The sequence below is a fragment of the Coregonus lavaretus genome, assembly GCF_964263955.1.
Source record: "Coregonus lavaretus genome assembly, chromosome: 33".
Taxonomy (NCBI): Eukaryota; Metazoa; Chordata; class Actinopteri; order Salmoniformes; family Salmonidae; genus Coregonus; species Coregonus lavaretus.
The window spans coordinates 24,658,020-24,677,093 of record NC_140020.1 but is presented as its reverse complement, the minus strand read 5'-3'; the positions used below and the strand labels follow the sequence as shown (position 1 = coordinate 24,677,093).

Sequence of the window (19,074 nt, the reverse complement as noted above, 5' to 3'; positions counted from 1 at the left end):
TAGGAATGTTCCCCTATTTACATGTTTGTGTGTATGTGTGTTGTGTGTCAGAGGTGAGGGATGATATGCCAGTGTTTGAGAAGGGCCGTCTGGTGTGGGAGGAGAACTTGCAGATGTTAAGGAGGATTTGAAAGCGGGGCATCCCTCGTACCAGCGGCAGCACCCGGAACTCCACGCCATGATGGCCGACTTCTTGACGTTCCTGTTACTATGAAAACCGAGCGACGTCTTCATGTTCGCCCGCAAGGACTTCTCCACCTTCGCCAACACCCAGGGGTCCCTTCAACACCTCACCTTGAGGACACACACTGTGGCTGTATCTCAATAGTCTAGTACCTTCCTCTCACAGGCACTTTAGTGAGGACAATACTCTTCTGGTTAGCACTTGTTCTCAACTGGCTTACCTGGTTAAATAAAGGTGAAATAAAAAAAATTAAGAATTAAAATAATCAAATATGAATACTTTGATGGATGTTTTGTATTTTATTTTGTGATACTGTTTTTACGGTATACTGTTTTTATTTTTATTTTTATTTATTTTTATTTAACCTTTATTTAACCAGGTAAGCCAGTTGAGAACAAGTTCTCATTTACAACTGCGACATGGCCAAGATAAAGCAAAGCAGTGCGATAAAAACAACAACACAGAGTTACATATGGGGTAAAACAAAACATAAAGTCAAAGATACAACAGAAAATATATATACAGTGTGTGCAAATGTAGCAAGTTATGGAGGTAAGGCAATAAATAGGCTATAGTGCAAAATAATTACAATTAGTATTAACACTGGAATGATAGATGTGCAAGAGATTATGTGCAAATAGAGATACTGGGGTGCAAATGAGCAAAATAAATAACAATATGGGGATGAGGTAGTTGGGTGGGCTAATTTCAGATGGGCTGTGTACAGGTGCAGTGATCGGTAAGGTGCTCTGACAACTGATGCTTAAAGTTAGTGAGGGAGTCTCCAGCTTCAGAGATTTTTGCAGTTCGTTCCAGTCATTGGCAGCAGACAACTGGAAGGAATAGCGGCCAAAGGAGGTGTTGGCTTTGGGGATGACCAGTGAGATATACCTGCTGGAGCGCATACTACGGGTGGGTGTTGCTATGGTGACCAATGAGCTAAGATAAGGCGGGGATTTGCCTAGCAGTGATTTATAAATGGCCTGGAGCCAGTGGGTTTGACGACGAACATGTAATGAGGACCAGCCAACAAGAGCGTACAGGTCACAGTGGTGGGTAGTGTATGGGGCTTTGGAGACAAAACGGATGGCACTGTGATAGACTACATCCAATCTGCTGAGTAGAGTGTTGGAGGCTATTTTGTAAATGACATCGCCGAAGTCAAGGATCGGTAGGATAGTCAGTTTTACGAGGGCATGTTTGTTTTGGGCTGTATGAGCTGCACTGAAAGCAATTCCATTCAACTCTGTTGATATGGCAATCGCAAGGGTTACAGTTATGTCAGGTGGTGTGAATAAAATAACATGTATTATTTAATGTCTTATATATTTTCCATGCTTTATTTCTGTGAATAACTTTATCCTTGAGTGTGATAATTTCAGTAACTGCTATTTTGCTTTAAATAGAGATGTTTTAGTCACTGGCCTACACACAATACCCCATAATGTCAAAGTGGAATAATGTTTTAGGAATTTTTTTATAAAAAATGAAAAGCTGAAATATCTTGAGTCTATAAGTATTCAAGCCCTTTGTCATAGCAAGCCTAAATAAGTTCAGGAATAAACATTTGCTTAACAAGTCACATAAGTTGCATTGACTCACTCTGTGTGCAATATTAGTGTTTAACCTCATCAGACCCTTTTTTTCAATTTTCGCCTAAAATGACTTACCCAAATCTAACTGCCTGTAGCTCAGGACCTGAAGCAAAGATATGCATATTCTTGATACCATTTGAAAGGAAACACTTTGAAGTATGTGGAAATGTGAAATTAATGTAGGAGAATATAACACATTAGATCTGGTAAAAGATAATACAAACAAAAAAACATCTGTTCTTTTTGTTGTTGTTGTTCCATCATCTTTGAAATGGAAGTGAAAGGCCACAATATGATATTGCAGTTTAGGCGCAATGTAGATTTTGGCCACTAGATGGCAGCAGTGTGTGTGCAAAGTTTCAGATTGATCGTGAAGCGTTGCAATATTGGACTATTTTGTATCAAGTCTGACCAAATGTGCAGAATTGGTCAATTGATACATTTTCAAGTACATAACTATAGAGAACATACAAAAATTACCTGGTAATACAAAATGTAAGTTTACACACTCCCAGGAATGTCATGCAGGATGGATCATTAGCTTATACACTAACTTTCACACATCTAGATGGCGGGGCGATGTGGGTGTGGAGCCAGAGACAGCAGGGGTTCAAACTGTAGAACCAAGTTCCTACATTTGAATATAAAAATTGATTTTATCAAACAAAACTATGCTACATTTTATCTCTGGGACCCTTAGGATGACAAATCAGAGCAAGATTACTGAATGTAAGTATATTATTTACCTTCAGAGGTGAATGTATCAAACCAGTTACTGTGATAAGTGTTTTGTTGTTGTGCATTCTCCTCAAACAATAGCATGGCATTTTTTCACTGTAATAGCTACTGTAAACTGGACAGTGCAGTTAGATTAACAAGAATTTAAGCTTTCTGCCCATGTAGTGAGGGAAAAAAGTATTGATCCCCTGCTGATTTTGTACGTTTGCCCACTGACAAAGAAATGATCAGTCTATCATTATAATGGTAGGTTTATTTGAACAGTGAGAGACAGAATAACAACAACAAAAATCCAGAAAAACGCACATCAAAAATGTTATAAATTGATTTGCATTTTAATGAGGGAAATAAGTATGACCCCCTCTCAATCAGAAAGATTTCTGTCTCCCAGGTGTCTTTTATACAGGTAACAACCTGAGATTAGGAGCACACTCTTAAAGGCACCTGTCCACAGAAGCAATCAATCAATTAGATTCCAAACTCTCCACCATGGCCAAGACCAAAGAGCTCTCCAAGGATGTCAGGGACAAGATTGTAGACCTACACAAGGCTGGAATGGGCTACAAGACCATCGCCAAGCAGCTTGGTGAGAAGGTGACAACAGTTGGTGCGATTATTCGCAAATGGAAGAAACACAAAAGAACTGTCAATCCCCCTCGGCCTGTGGCTCCATGCAAGATCTCACCTCGTGGAGTTGCAATGATCATGAGAATGGTGAGGAATCAGCCCAGAACTACAGGGGAGGAGCTTGTCAATGATCTCAAGGCAGCTGGGACCATAGTCACCAAGAAAACAATTGGTAACACATTACGCCGTGAAGGACTGAAATCCTGCAGCGCCTGCAAGGTCCCCCTGCTCAAGAAAGCACATATACATGCCCGTCTGAAGTTTGCCAATGAACATCTGAATGATTCAGAGGAGAACTGGGTGAAAGTGTTGTGGTCAGATGAGACCAAAATGGAGCTCTTTGGCATCAACTCAACTCGCCATGTTTGGTGGAGGAGGAATGCTGCCTATGACCCCAAGAACACCATCCCCACCATCAAACATGGAGGTGGAAACATTATGCTTTGGGGGTGTTTTTCTGCTAAGGGGACAGGACAACTTCACTGCATCAAAGGGACGATGGACAGGGCCATGTATTGTCAAATCTTGGGTGAGAACCTCCTTCCCTCAGCCAGGGCATTGAAAATGAGTCGTAGATGGGTATTCCAGCATGACAATGACCCAAAACACACAGCCAAAGCAACAAAGGAGTGGCTCAAGAAGAAGCACATTAAGGTCCTGGAGTGGCCTAGCCAGTCTCTAGACCTTAATCCCATAGAAAATCTGTGGAGGGAGCTGAAGGTTCGATTTGCCAAACGTCAGCCTCAAAATGACTTGGAGAAGATCTGCAAAGAGGAGTGGGACTAAATCCCCCCTGAGATGTGTGCAAACCTGGTGGCCAACTACAAGAAACGTCTGACCTCTGTGATTGCCAACAAGGGTTTTGCCACCAAGTACTTAGTCATGTTTTGCAGAGGGGTCAAATACTTATTTCCCTCATTAAAATGCAAATCAATTTATAATTTTTTTTACATGCGCTTTTCTGGATTTTGTTGTTGTTATTCTGTCTCTCACTGTTCAAATAAACCTACCATTCAAATTATAGACTGATCATTTCTTTGTCAGTGGGCAAACGTACAAAATCAGCAGGGGATCAAATACTTTTTTCCCTCACTGTAAGACATGTCTATGTCCTGGATCCCGTAGAGGTTAACATGATTTTCTAATGACTACCTAATTTATGTAACCCACACATACAATTATCAGTAAGGTCCCTCAGTCGAGAAGTGAATTTCAAACACAGATTCAACCACAAAGACCAGGGAGGTTTTCCAATGCCTCGCAAAAAAAGGAACCTATTGGTAGATGGGTAAACATGTAAAAAAGCACCCAGTCACTACAAAGATACAGGCGTCCTTCCTTACTCAGTTGCCGGAGAGGAAGGAAACCACTCAGGGATTTCACCATGAGGCCAATGGTGACTTAAAACAGCTACAGTTTAATGGCAGTGATAGGCAGTAGCGGTGTGTGGGTAAAATCACTGGGGAAGCAAAGACCCCAAACACCCCCCACCCACAAAAAAAAATGCCATATTACAACCTATGTGTTGTGATAATTGCTGTTTGCTCTATAACCTGTTAGTTCATATGCCTTGACACCGTGACATATAGGCCTAAAGGCAGAGACAATAAGAAGACATAGTGGCAGAATAAATTCAACCACACCTTTGTTTTATCACAAAACCGGATAGCAACATCTGTCCAGTGAAGTCCACAAAGCATATTGAATGTACAGTAACAGACAGTTACATGACCTACAGCATGGTCAAGCAAGTTAATGTTTCCGACATTTTTCGGACACTAAACAACTATTGATTTAGAACCACAGATTTACCGCAAGTCGCAAAGAAAACAGAAGCTGCCTCCACTATTCCAGCACCATGTAAACTTCAACATTTCAGCATCATCAAATCACCTCTGCTTAATCTAATACAGTTACAACTAAAAGATACCAAAAACAATTTAGTCCAATCAACGTAAGCTAAATATGATGTGGCTGTCCATGGTTCTGATTTCTGTGTCCGTGCGCGTTCGTATGAATTAATGGTGGTTTAGAATTGCCGTTATAATAATAATTTAAAAAAGACAATTAAGTACATTATAATCCCACTTTGTAACACAAAAAAAAAGTCAAGATGTGTGAATATTTTCTGAAGGTACTGTAGTCCTATCTCGGTCCATTCTTAGCCTGTCATTTCGGTCATTTGTGTGGTATTAAAAAAATATTCTGCATTGTAACATTAAGCAGAATTGCATTTTTTTCTCAGACCTGCAAATACGATTATAGATTCATGCAATGCTTTTACAATAAAGGAGATATTTCCACCCATACTCTTCTCCACGGTGGTCTGTGAACCGACAACCTTCTGGCCCGCAGCCCTGTGCACAATCAAAATTATTGCGTTGCTATAATGTTTACAAGACGAAGAACAGTTTCTAAAACGGCATATCTAAGGCCCTGGTCTGTCCAAGAAGTTTGGGTAAACGTTAAGGATGTTCTCTGCTATCCACTTTAAAATATATTTTGCTGAAGGGAGGGCCATCCCATTTTATTTCAGAGAGGTCCGATTTTCTCCATGTAACCCTTATTTTAAATAACGTTCACGCCCTTATTATAACCAAAGATGATGGATATACTGACAAGATACATGTCTCTTTGCCCTAACAATGGGAGTAGTTGTCCACAAAGCGGCACGGCGGGCTGTCGAGCTCCCGTCTATCCTTTATTTGGATTGGTGGATACATCTCATTGTTGTAATCGTTTTTTAAATTATCGACGAGGGTTGTTGACGTCAACCGCCAGTATTCAATGAAGAGAGACACTATGCTACTAGCCTTAACCATGAATATGCATAGCCATCTCGAGACAACTCCGATATAAAGTATTTTTTCTCAAAGTTGCTGGGATGTCACGTGTCCTACTTATATCAGTACACTTGTAACAACTTTATAAGCATTACGAAACTTCTATTCGATCAAAGAAACCTCATGTAGCAAATAATCCATCATTTTGTTTGTTGACCAAATTCGACACTGTCATTGACCTCCATTCAAAAACTCCTTGCCTGGGGGGCGAAACAACGAAAAAAAACGCCACCTGCTGGAGGGAGACATATTTTCCGCCTAGTTGGTGTATTTTTTCCTCTTCGTCTATGTTATAACTAACCTGGCGAACGCTAGCTAGGTGGATCGATGGTATAGATAGTCACACAACGTTTCCTTTGAAAACCGCTAGAACACGTATCCGGTGGCAGCCCCTTCTCTCCACGCCCACACGGAGGACATAGAAAATGAGTTCATGCACAGGAGCATCGGATCACGGACCAAAGTAGATTACACAAATATGACAATGAAAATATTTAGAAAAGGAAGATTATCCAATCTATAAACATGTTAGTTTCCACTGGCGGCACCATCCAATCTGCATTAGAGACTATTTTCGCTTAGCTCATCAATTCCTGTGCCTGCCTGGGAAATATGGCATTAGACAGTTTGCCTTGTTTTGCAATTTCTGGTCAAAAAAACATAATGCATGAATGCATTGTGATGTTTCTGTTTATATACCAAACAAAATGTAGTAATACCAAACAAACAAAAAACAGTAGTCAGCATCAAAGCAAATCAGAAATTATATAAGCAAAGCTATTTGCTTTTGTGAATATATTCATTCAATTCCCAATACACTACGTAAAAATTAATTTCATAGTACTGTCAAAGCTGAATGTTTTTCTACTGTACGATATTCCCGCGGAATCTCGCGGTAATGACCGGGTTGACCTGCCCTATGTCTCGCGCACTCGCAGCTCCAGCTCAGTATATAAAGGAGGACAACGGCGGGCGAAGAACGGCTGGGAAGGCAGAGACCGGATTTGTAAATAAGACCGTTAAAATCTGTGTTTTATTTACAAAAGTTATGCCGGCTAATTTTAAGTATCGTACCCAGTTGTTTTAGATCGTTTTTCCTTTTTTTGCTCTTATTCCTCGCTTGATTTCCGTGTGGTTTTACACTACGCGTAATGGCGAGCTCGGCAAACTCGAATCCAGTGGTAAGGATCATTCTCAAGAGGGTAGTCAGTGAGACAGAACTAGTTATGATGATGGCAAACTAACTGCTAGCTGCCAAAAAAGTTATTCTGAGTGCAAAAACATAAGGGAACCTAGGGAGTATTGTTTGCAAACATTTTAGATTCTCATCAATAAAAATGATAGGCGTAAGTACAACAATCGGCCATTTTAACCTCTTCGAACCCATAGCTAAATCATTTTCAGAATGCAGCTGGGGAATGACGTTGGTAACTTATCTTTGGCAAATGTTCTCAGATGCAGTTTTAAGCTTTAGCTAGGTGGCAGTTTTTTTTTATAGTTTAAGCTAGATAAATATCAACCTAGAAATGTGATTTGAGCCTTGTTGATTGGCTTGTATGCTAATTTGCAAGCTATGCTGCCACCTAACTACAGTAACTAGTCAACATGCATTAACTATATTGGTGAATTTATTGTTTCCTGGAGATCTAGTTAAAAAAATTATGTAACGTAGTTAGCTAGCAATAACGTTAGGTCTCGTACTAACTAGTAACTTTAGTAGCTACATGAGCTTCGAGTTTAGGAGTTGTTCCTCGAACCTAATGAAAACTAGCAGTTTGCCTCGATGTACAGTTGGAAGCACCTTCTCATCCAATGCGCATTTGTTTAATTCCTATTGTCAGAATTAAAACTGATTATCAGGTGGAATGTATTGCTTGATAATTTCAAACAAGGGCGTACAGTGCCTCTGTCCACCATTACACGAACAAGGCTGCTCGCTAGCCGCCCCAAAACACCTCGTCCTCTATTCTCCACCATTTGTCCCTATCTCTAAAATCAAATTGTAACCAGCTAAAGTCACTATCTTCTAGCAACAATTATATTTACATCCAACATTCGAATATTAGTGACTGCGAGCTTGAGCCAATGTGCGCCTGACTCCCGCTCCGTAAAATGGCTTCCATGTCTCCTCTCTCGACGGTTGTGACCCTCCTCCTTTCTGCAGCTCGGTTTTATACAGCCATATTGGCTCTCTAATATAGACTGCCCGGGATGGGAAGGCGCTACTCAACGCTACGTCACAGTCTCTACGTATAAACACCAGACTGAGCTTTAAATAGTGAGCAGACAGGCCAAGAGGCGGGGAGTTAGATGGGGACACCGGGGAAAGTGGCCGCTGTCACTGTTCATGCGACCATTTTAGTTTGAGGGTATATGGTCGATGATTGAACGTTGCAATCTATCTTGTGTTGCAATCTATCTTGTGCATGGCCGATTGAGTTTAGTTAGCGCAAGCTGATCGATTTATTTCGGTTGTTTACAGTTAGTTGTTTACAGTTAGAGAAAATCCTAAAGTCCGATTGATTGAGCAACGATTCCTGTGTTAACTTGTTTACCGTGTGAAAGCTCCCATATGCACTGACCATTTGCTGTCTAGTCCAGGGTTTCGCAAACTCGCCCCCCCCCCCCCCGCAGGTTTTTTAGCCCTAGCAATACACCGCTGTTTCAAATAATCAAAGCTTGATAATGAGTTGGTTGTTTTAATCAGCTGTGTAGTGGTAGGGCAAAAAACAACGTGCACCCGGGGGCCCATGACCGAGTTTGGAAACCCTGGTCTAGTCTATCATCGGTAATCTCTAGTTTAACATTATTGCTGACCATGGCTATCATGAAATATCACCGTTTTGAATAATGTAGGCTACAATCATATATTAATTACTTGATAACTTGATTCTGAATTGTCCCAACTTCTCCAGGAATTGTTAAAATGTTTGGGAATGCAATGAAAGTCTGCACACTTTTACTTTAAAAAACATAATTTAATCATTTGGAACTGATTTTACATACTTTAGTTGTAAGAATTGCACATTTATTTTGTTGCAATTTTGGGGTTTCTAGAGTCTGTTCATTTAAAAATTCTTATGGTATGTAGTTTATGAATGCCTGGCACTGAACTTCAAAGGCAGTCACACCCCAAAATATGAAATTTTTCAAAACATGAAATTTTGCATTACCGGGTATTTGTTGGCCAACATCCTTTACCAAGCTGCATTTGAGTACATTTCAGTTATCACAATGTGGAATAACTATACTATATATTAGAGCACTTCTAACAGTACTCTGTATGTTCTCTCAGCCTAAACTGTACAGGTCTGTGATTGAAGATGTTATCAACGAGGTCCGGGAGCTCTTCTTGGATGAGGGGGTGGATGAGCAGGTTCTCATGGAGCTCAAAACGGTACGGAACTCATCACTTCTTCCTTTTAGTCGCATTCCATTCTATAATGTTCTTCCTCATCTACAGTCTGCCATGGTCTCCCTCCCTTTTTGCAGATCTGTAGTAGATCTTACTATAGGCCTCAATCCCAAATGAATGGACCATCTAATTCCACATTCCTTTAGTGGTCAGAGGACAAGCAAGTCTGAAGATCCCTCTGGAAAACATGAAGTTCTATTAAAGTCTATAAACAGATGGTCAACTTCTTACCTACCCCCCCCTCCATTTTAAAGTTTTCCTCTCATCTTCCCTAGCTGTGGGAGAACAAGTTGATGCAGAGTAAGGCAGTGGAGGGCTTCCATACCGAGGAGCAGGCGGCCCTCCAGGCAGCAGCAGCCCAGCAGCAGGCCCAGCAGCAGGCCACCCAGCAAGCCCAGGCACAGCAGGTCCTCCTGCCCCCGCAGCAGCAAGGTGAGTCCCAGGCCCCGGCCCTGACACACCAACTCTGTTGTCCTTGGTACGTTATGGGCTGGTTACCCAGACACAGATTAAGCCTAGTCCTAGAGTAAAAAGCATGTTCAGTGGATATTCTCAATTGATTCTGCTTTTTTAGTTTAATCTGTGTTCAGGAAATTAACCCAGCCTATAAGAGTTGCTTTAAACCCTTGCCCCGTTTTACAGCCATGCCCAGCCCCAGCCTCTAACACCTCTAATCACCCTCTTTCTCACTTCTTGGTCCACTTCCAGTGTATGAGCATATTTGGGGCATTGAAAAGCGCTATGTAAAACCCATGTAGATGGTTCCCTGACACGCCCCTTTAAAGCCAACCACCCACCTCAGACCAGCCCCTGCCTGCCACCCCTAACATTTTTACATTTACATTTTAGTCATTTAGCAGATGCTCTTATCCAGAGCGACTTACAGTTAGTGAGTGCATACATTATATTTTTTCATACTGGCCCCCCGTGGGAATCGAACCCACAACCCTGGCGTTGCAAACGCCGTGCTCTACCAACATCCCTAACATCTAACCACCATGTCTGGTATTTTCACACTCACAATGTATGATATAAATTGCTATAAGTCCAGACACAACAGGTCCTCGTCTAAGTTGCCTAATTCAAAGTCAATTTCAAAGAACTACTTGAAATGACTATCTATCTGCAAAGTATGTGAAAACCACAAAGGCATTGAAAAGAGAATCCATTCTCATTCACAGTGACGAGCTGGCAATCGACCCGGCCTACTGTCACAAGCGGTAATATAATCACTTGATTATTATTATTTATTATTATTATACAGGATTTATTGATTACATACACAGTTTGTTCCAAAGCTGCATTGACAAGATGTCGTTTCACATTTATTAGAAGTATAATTACTGAGTGTATGTAATCAATACTTTAATGGATACATGTATCTCCCCCTCTCTCTCCACAGCACCCCAGCAGCAAGTCATTGTGCAGGATCCTAAGATTCTGCAGCACATGAGTGCAACGGGGATGGTGAGTGGAGTAAGGTGGTTGTCTGTAGATATACTACACATTTAGGATCAGAGACGTAAGATCTGGCGCTGAGCGTGACTGACCAGGACAGATGGAACAGAGGGATGAGGGGAGGAGGGGAGGAGACGAGGAGACGTGAGGCCACGCAGGAAATCGTTTAGTGAGAGCTACGGATTTCAGACTGGATTACTGAGCAGATAAACCTGGAAGAGCCTCACACTCGTCTGTTCTAGGCCCCCCCCCCGGTATTTTCTGAGCTGAAGTTAGATCAGTTTTAGAGTCAGGGACATTCTCGCTCTGTTTTTTAAAGACTAGATAGAAAGGTGTCTCCCTAGTTTCTGACCTGTTTTCGGACGGCCTGTTTTTCCTGTCTAATCTTCCCCGACCAACTGGTTTTGTCTTCTGAACTCACATCTGTCATAGATTTAGATGCTGTAATCTTTGTGAGATGCACATATTTCACAGGTCTGCACAGAATGTAGGATTATTATAGCAAATTGAGGTTACATTTTAAATGATTCTCCAGACATGTTAATCTGTGCAGTCTTATCTTGAACAAGCACACACTCTCGCACTCTCTCCCCCCCCCCCCCCCCCCCCCCGAATGATTAGGAGTAGCTATCTGTCCTTGTCCTTGCCTGGTTAGTAATATGTGTTTTCTCTGTTTGTCCTGTAGAGTGCAGCAGCCACCGCAGCAACCCTGGCCTTACCCACAGGAGTCAGTCCCTACCATCAGCTTATCACCAGCCAAGGTAGAACATTTTACATCACACCAGCTCTAGTGTTAATCATGTATTATAACTGATTCATTGATTTGATTATTTGAAAACTAAAAGTATATACACAGCCGTATTGCTGCAGAAAGATTACTTCACCAAATACCAATCTGTTTTTTTGTTCTGCCCTGAATTTCTTATGTCCTTTCCGGGTGACGCACATCAGGCAATTTGCCCCAGAATTGTTTTCTTAAGACAGCGGATGGTGTGTACAACCTAGGAATAAGAAGCCTTTCTTTCTGACTTGTTAATATACTTGTTTCTCAACATTCAAACTGTTCTTGGTCTGGTCATGGTTTCGATAATCTGGATCTTGGGTTGAGTCTCACGAGGTTGGGTCTGGGTCTTGAGGGCTTCGGTCTCCATTGCTCTCTCCTCTCCTCTGTTCTCCAGTCAGATCCTGAACATACTCTTCATAGGTCTAATATCCTCCGATCTCCTCTCTGACCCCAGGTCAGATCCTACAGTTTGTGCGTGCGGCCAACGGTGCTCAGTACATCATCCAGCCCCAGCAGCAGATGGTGCTACAACAGCAGGTCCTTCCTCAGATGCAGCCAGGCGGCGTGCAGGCTCCTGTAATACAGCAGGTACGCCCCATTACACAGGTAGGTCCGCTCACTGTCCTCCCACATACACTACATGACCAAAAGTATGTAGACACCTGCTCGTCGAACATCTAATTCCAAAACCATGGGTTGGTCATCCCTTTGCTGCTGTAACAGCCTCCACTCTTCTGGGAAGGTTTTCCACTAGATGTTGGAACATTACTGCGGGGACTTTCTTCCATTCAGCCACGAGCATTAGTGAGGTCGGGCACTGATGTTGGGCGATTAGGCCTGGCTCGCAGTCGGCGTTACAATTCATCCTAAAGGTGTTCGATGGGGTTGAGGTCAGGGCTCTGTGCAGGCCGTCAAGTTCTTCCACACCGATCTCGACAAACCATTTCTGTATGGACCTCGCTTTGTACATGGGGCATTGTCATGCTGAAACAGGAAAGGGCCTACCCCAAACTGTTGCCACAAAGTTGGAAGAACAGAATCGTCTAGAATGTCATTGTATGCTGTAGTGTTAAGATTTCCCTTCACTGGAACTAAGGGGCCTAGCCCGAACCATGAAAAACAGCCCCAGACCATTATTCCTCCTCCACCAAACTTTACAGTTGGCACTATGCATTCGGGCAGGTAGCGTTCTTCTGGCATCCGCCAAACCCAGATTAGTCTGTCGGACTGCCAGATGGTGAAGTGTGATTCATCACTCCAGAGAGCGCGTTTCCACTGCTCCAGAGTCCAATGGCGGCGAGCTTAACACCACTCCAGCCGACGCTTGGCGTTGCGCATGGTGATCAAAGGCTTGTGTGCGGCTGCTTGGCCATGGAAACCCATTTTGCTTCCAGAGGCAGTATGGAACTCGGTATTGAGTGTTGCAACCGAGGACAGACGATTTGTGCGCTACGTGGGCGGTCCCGTTCCGTGAGCTTGTGTGGCCTACCACTTTGCGGCTGAGAGGTTGTTGCTCCTAGACGTTTCCACTTAACAATAACAGCACTTACAGTTGACCGGGGCAGCTCTAGCAGAGCAGAAATTTGATGAGCTGACACGTTGGAAAGGTGGCATCCTATGACGATGCCACGTTAAAAGTCACTGAGCTCTTCAGTAAGGCCATTCTACTGCCAATGTTTGTCTGTTGAGATTGCATGGCTGTGTGCTCAATTTTTATACACCTGTCAGCAACGGGTGTGGCTGAAATAGCCGAATGGAGGTGGTCCCCCTCGTGCAGGTGGTCCCCCTCGTGGAGGTGGTCCCCCTCGTGCAGGTTGTCCACAGTTCAGTTAAGAGTATTTTGCGGCCACTTGCTCACTAACCAGGGCCAGAATACCTGGTCCTGTGTCAGAGCTGTGGTAGATGGCATGTGTGAGCATAAGTAGTGGAGCATGAAATGGCCGTTAACCTATGGGCCTTCTGTGAGGTCCTCAGATCCACAGAAGTGACTTAAGATGGCTGTTATGTTGTGCAAGCTGAGTGGTTTTGGAAGGTGAAGTGTCCGTTACTAGTTCCTGGTGGTTCAGTGGGGTGTAATATCATGTTGCTACCCCCCAGGTGCTGGCTCCTCTCCAGGGAGGCCTCCCCCAGCAGACGGGAGTCATCATCCAGCCTCAACAGATCGTCCTCACTGGGAACAAGGTCCAGCAGAATGCACAGGTCAGACATTATGCACTCGCTAGTCACTACTGGCGCACCATAGAAACAAAGGATAGTACACTTATTTTGATAAAATATTCATTAGTATAACTACATTCAATGTATTTTTATACTCCGCTTTTGAGAAGCTATAGATATGCATATTCAAGAGGGAATTTTAAATTGTATTATACAAATGGTGCTTCCTCTGCTGAACACCCCATCCCACATTCAACCAGCTCTCACCAACCAGTCCTTCTCAACCCATCCCTCTCTTCAGGTAATGCAGATGGCAGGCCAGCCTGGCCAGGTGCAGCAAATACAGCAGCAGGTCCAACAAGTACAACAGGCCCAGGGTGGAGCTGCTCCAGGGGCCCCACAGCAGCAGCAAGCCAAGCAGCAGCCTCCTATGATGCTGCAGGTTGACGGAGCGGGAGACACGTCCTCAGAGGACGAGGATGAGGAGGAGGAGGAGTATGATGAGGATGAAGATGAAGAGAAGGATAAAGCTGGAGGGGAGGACGGACAGGTGGAGGAGGTGGGTAGTACTCTCAATGAGACCGAGAGAGAGACACACAATGGTTCTAAACTTTTAACCTTAGAATGTTTATGACCTACTGACTAGTTGAACAAAACTATATCTCTAACAAGCTCCAAAGCACTTTACCAGCACACTGTTGTACTCTATAAATTTGGCTGTAGAGACAATCTAGAATTGACTGTAGACATTGAGTGATAGGATGAATATATGTGGGTTATTAACCTCCCTCTCTCTCTCAGGAGCCTCTGAACAGTGAAGATGACGTGAGTGATGAGGAGGACCAAGAACTGTTTGACACCGAGAACGTGGTCGTGTGCCAGTACGACAAGGTAAGGCATCCCCAGATGACATTATCGTGTGTGACTACAATACGAGGCATCCTGTGTGTGAGGAAACCCCAGACTTCCTGTGTGTGTGAGACTGGTATCCCCGTCTGCTCCCCTCCTAACGCCAACACTGACACTGTCCATTGGTTTCCCTCCGATAAACACACACGCACGGTATTGTGTGAAAGAGAGGCATCCCAGTCTGTTCCTACCTAACTCTCACACTGTTCCCTCCTCTCCTCAGATCCACAGAAGTAAGAACAAATGGAAATTCCACCTGAAGGATGGGATTATGAACCTGAATGGCCGAGACTACGTCTTCTCCAAAGCCATCGGGGACGCTGAGTGGTAAAACACACAACAAAAAAGGGTGCGTCCCAAATGGCACCCTATTACCGATATAGTGCACTACATAATCCTCTGGTCAAAATTAGTGCACTACATAGGGGAATAGGGTGCCATTTGGAATGTAGACAAAGAAACAAAACACCACAAAGGAACTCTGGAACTTTCTGTTCGAGAAAGAGAGGGAGACATCAATAACTTAAGACCAGGGAATCACTGGAGACATTTCAGCCAGAAGGCCTGTGGTGGGTTGGTGGGGGAAGGAAAAAAACGTGACACGCCACCCAAAACTGTGAGATGCACATCTGAATGAATGGTATTTCAGTATCAATACCCAACAAGCCTGAGAAGACTGAGGGTTCTATGATGCAGGGACAGAGGAGGGATCCTTTGAGCATCTTTGTTTGAATGAATTCACCTTCATTTTGAACTGACTGTCCTCTTACACACTTGTAGTTATAGTGGACCAGATTTAACCACCGACTTGAGTTGACCCACCCTAAACACTTTATACCTATAGGTTTGAATCAAGGTCAAAGTTCAGTAAAAATGCCCAGCGATTGAACAGGGAAATCTGTCAATCCCAGTTGTGCCCAGCGATTAGCTAGGAAACACAATCCCAGTGTTTATTTTTTATTTTTTAGTGACCCGGCACTACACAGTAAAGTTGACACCGGTGTATTGAGTTAAGATGACTTTTTGCAAAGGCTGATGTTATTAGCTTCTTGTTGTAATTCTCCATTCCATGTCGCTGATATGATATTCCTGCCACATGTTCTCATGGTCCATACAAGAAGTTTCCTTCCGGGTATCTAGTTGATACTAATACGCACTGTGTGTTCGGCAGTGTAGCGCTCCCCTCCTGTTATCGTTGTAACTTTTTAAAGATGTATTTTTTTTTAATGGTTTATGATGAAGACCAACACCACTAAAGTCAAAATGACAATAACGACCTAGTGATGTAAATTGAGTGAAGGAAACCCAGGGCACCTCCTATTCCCTGTATAGTGCACTACTTTTGTGAGCCCTGGTCAAAAGTAGTGCACTACAAAGGGAATGGGGTGCCATTAGGGACAAAACTCGTGTTTTGAATTTGTTTGTCTGCTTCTTTCAAGCCCTCTTCCTGAATCATCCTATCGTTGACTGACCCTTTGCAAAGACAGTTAATGAATCAACCAATTAATGGATAGATACACTTATTGTACAAAATGTCTTCAAACCCTTACGAGAGTTTTCCTATTTTGTGTATCTGGTCTTCTAATTCAGTACTTAATCAGTACAGCCAGCTGGAGATTTGCGCTGTCAGTATCATTGTATCGTGAAGTCAGTCAAGTTTGGCCACAGCATGCCCAATATTTTTCTTGTGTCTTTGTGTTGTGAGTGTGCGGTCTGTCCCGAGTTCACTGCTTGATGAAGATGGAGTCATCAGTTAGTTCAATGTTGTTGGAAGAATGGACACCCCACGTCCCCAAATAGATAACGTTTTTATGATTCATTTCTTTTGTCTATTTTTTTGTTTTATTTATTCCTGAAAGCTCAGGCAATGTTATCTTTTGGGGGTGTAAAAAGAAAGCAAGAAGCCGCACCAAACTGCTCTTATGATAACTAAGTGTTCCCTTTTTTTCTTTGTGTTGGTTGGACTAGGCTCCATGTGCTGTGGGCCATGTCTTGGCTGCTGTGTACAGCGCTGTCCGTCTGTCTTGTGCTTTCATTTTAATCATGATGATTTTATAAAAGTCCTGTTCAAGCAGGTTTCAACTTCTGGGGCAAGGTGTGTGTTCTCTGCAGTTTATTTTAACAGTGCCCCATTTGCATAATTTTTCTCTGAAATAAAGTGTTTTCAGCTTTTCTTAGGAGCTTTGATTCTGTTTTGGTTGTGTGTATATATGCAGTCATTCTCAGACACAATGGCCCAACTCATGACTAAAGTAAAGTAATTTTGAGGAATGTATACTGGAACATTTCAGATTAGGTACTGAGTCTAGAACCGAGTAGCTTCTAGTTCTGGAACTCTGCGCTTGGACAAGCAGTAGCATATGATATGAGCCACTCATCTGCTCAAGTGGTTTTGACCATTTTAATCCAAAATAATTTTAGCATTGTTCATAATTCCACGTGTTCCAATTCCCTGATGTAATTTCGTATGTGCCTTTTTGGATTTTAGTTTGGCTTCTAGTTATTCACATATAATGATAAAATAAGCATTTGAAGAGAGGATGTCTCTAGATAATGTTCTTTGACTTATTTTATTCTGATGTACCATGCTTTTCAACTGCTGTTTAAAAAACGGTTTGAGAAATGTATCGTTTGTATTATCATTCATATAACACTTTATTTTATTTAAAATCTAAGATCTTTGTAAATGACCATAACTTGGAGGATGTGCTTTGAATACAAGTAATTAGAGAAGGTAGTATTTTACTGAACAGACCCGTTTTGAGTTTTTGCCTTTTCTAAATATTGTATTAAAGTAACATGAAAGCTGGTTTGTGTATGGCATATTTTACTGGAATAGTATAATCGTTCATTGACAATTGAGCGGCAGAATTTAAGAATTTCTTACCTCAGAAAATAAAATAATTAGGGTAACGTAGCCTTCACACAGAAACATAAAAAATAAAAAAATGTTTTACATCTGAACTTTCTATCAGCTATAAATCTACAATCCTTTTCCACGGAGATGAAAATCTTTAGTTTAATCCCCACTTTCCAAATTTGGGCGGGATAATTCAAATATTGTATGACAGTGGGCCGTGTTGTGGGTGTTTCTCGTGCCTTAACTCCAGCCCGGCTGGTGTATGTTTTCATATGGGTACTTATGAGTTAAAAGGAATGCTAGTAATGGGACTAGAGCCCAGTTACTCAGCCTAGTTTAAATGGATTGTGGTGGTTTTACCTACTTTAGTTGAATGCTCTGGTTCTAGGTCACTCTGGAAAAGGGTGTCTGCTAAATGACTAAAATGTAATGTTGGTTCTGCCTCTGATTGTAAATGGAGAGTTGAGTAGTGTCCCGTCCTAAATGCCACACAGAATTGATGTTAATCCCTCAGGCGGAATGGAGGAAGGATAATGGACCCTACATACTCCAAAATGAGGCTAGGCCTAGGCTACTCATGAGTGAGCACTGGAGTAGAGCGAGCTGCTGACGTCGCTAGTTCTGCTGCCTAGTCGTTTTTAGGGATCCAGAGACGTCCGGTGTATCCTCCTGCTGTGGGCCCTACGATGAGGTGCAGGAAGATTAGAGATGTGGGTCAGTAACCGGAGGGTTGCTGATTCCAAACTCCCAAGTCCGACGGGGAGAATTTACTGGGAGTAAGCTCACTAGAGAGTGAGTATGGTATTTGACCCAGGTCTACAGGCAGCAGTCCATTTATTATAGTGATCGACACTGGCTGTTATTAAAAGTGTTGGAACGTGTGATGTGGGACCTTGTGACATGTCTCATGTCGGCTGTGTGGTTCACTAGCATGAAATAATGGCAGGCAAGGCGGTCTGGAGACACTTGAACAATCTGAAAGGGAGGAAGGAATGTTTTCTTTCCTCTCCACTTCATCATTCTCTCATTTTCTCTCTGCGTAAGAGAGCAGAGCGTGGTGGAACGCTCTAGTAGTTCTATGAGAGGGTGACCCTTGACCTTTCAAGAGCAGCACACTGACTACACCTACTGACCTGCAGAGACGTGAGAAGGGACAAGTCAACAAGCTGAGTCACAGCATTAATATAAAAACAGCAGGATCTCACAGACTCAGACCAGTCCCAATCTTTTTCCAAATTAGAATCTGTGCCTTCTCACTCGCTTTCTCTCTGTTTCTTCCCATCTCTCTCTTTCTCTCGCTTTTGATGAGTTCAGTTTCTTCCCACTATTTGTGTTGAGAAACTCAATATGGCAGCGTGGTTGCATGTCATTCATCCAAAGGGCCCTGCCCTCCTGGTTATTTGGGGAGCGGCTGGGAGATGAGAGGTTTATTTGAAATACCAGGAGAGGAATGGGCCAGGCCATGATAGGGCTGGGAACCAGGGCTAGAGAGAGAATGGAATGA

At 42.8% G+C, this 19,074-nt stretch overlaps 1 protein-coding gene across 4 annotated transcripts; it reads left to right on the top strand.

The window, feature by feature from the left end:
• Positions 1–6,934: 6,934 nt before the first annotated feature.
• Positions 6,935–17,519, top strand: LOC311108039 (transcription initiation factor IIA subunit 1-like). 4 transcript variants are annotated; one of them, XM_084150681.1, is made up of 12 exons: positions 6,935–7,168; positions 9,283–9,384; positions 9,678–9,834; positions 10,584–10,622; positions 10,805–10,869; positions 11,546–11,621; positions 11,812–11,850; positions 12,099–12,232; positions 13,742–13,843; positions 14,103–14,360; positions 14,603–14,692; positions 14,934–17,519. In XM_084150681.1, exons 1-12 carry the CDS (start codon positions 7,139–7,141, stop codon positions 15,039–15,041), a joined length of 1,200 nt encoding a protein of 399 aa, XP_084006807.1. In that variant the 5' UTR covers positions 6,935–7,138; the 3' UTR covers positions 15,042–17,519. The 4 variants fall into 4 exon arrangements, with proteins under 4 accessions (XP_084006807.1, XP_084006806.1, XP_084006809.1 ...); XM_084150680.1 differs by having other exon boundaries at positions 12,099–12,250; XM_084150683.1 differs by lacking the exon at positions 11,812–11,850.
• The last annotated feature ends 1,555 nt before the right edge of the window (positions 17,520–19,074 follow it).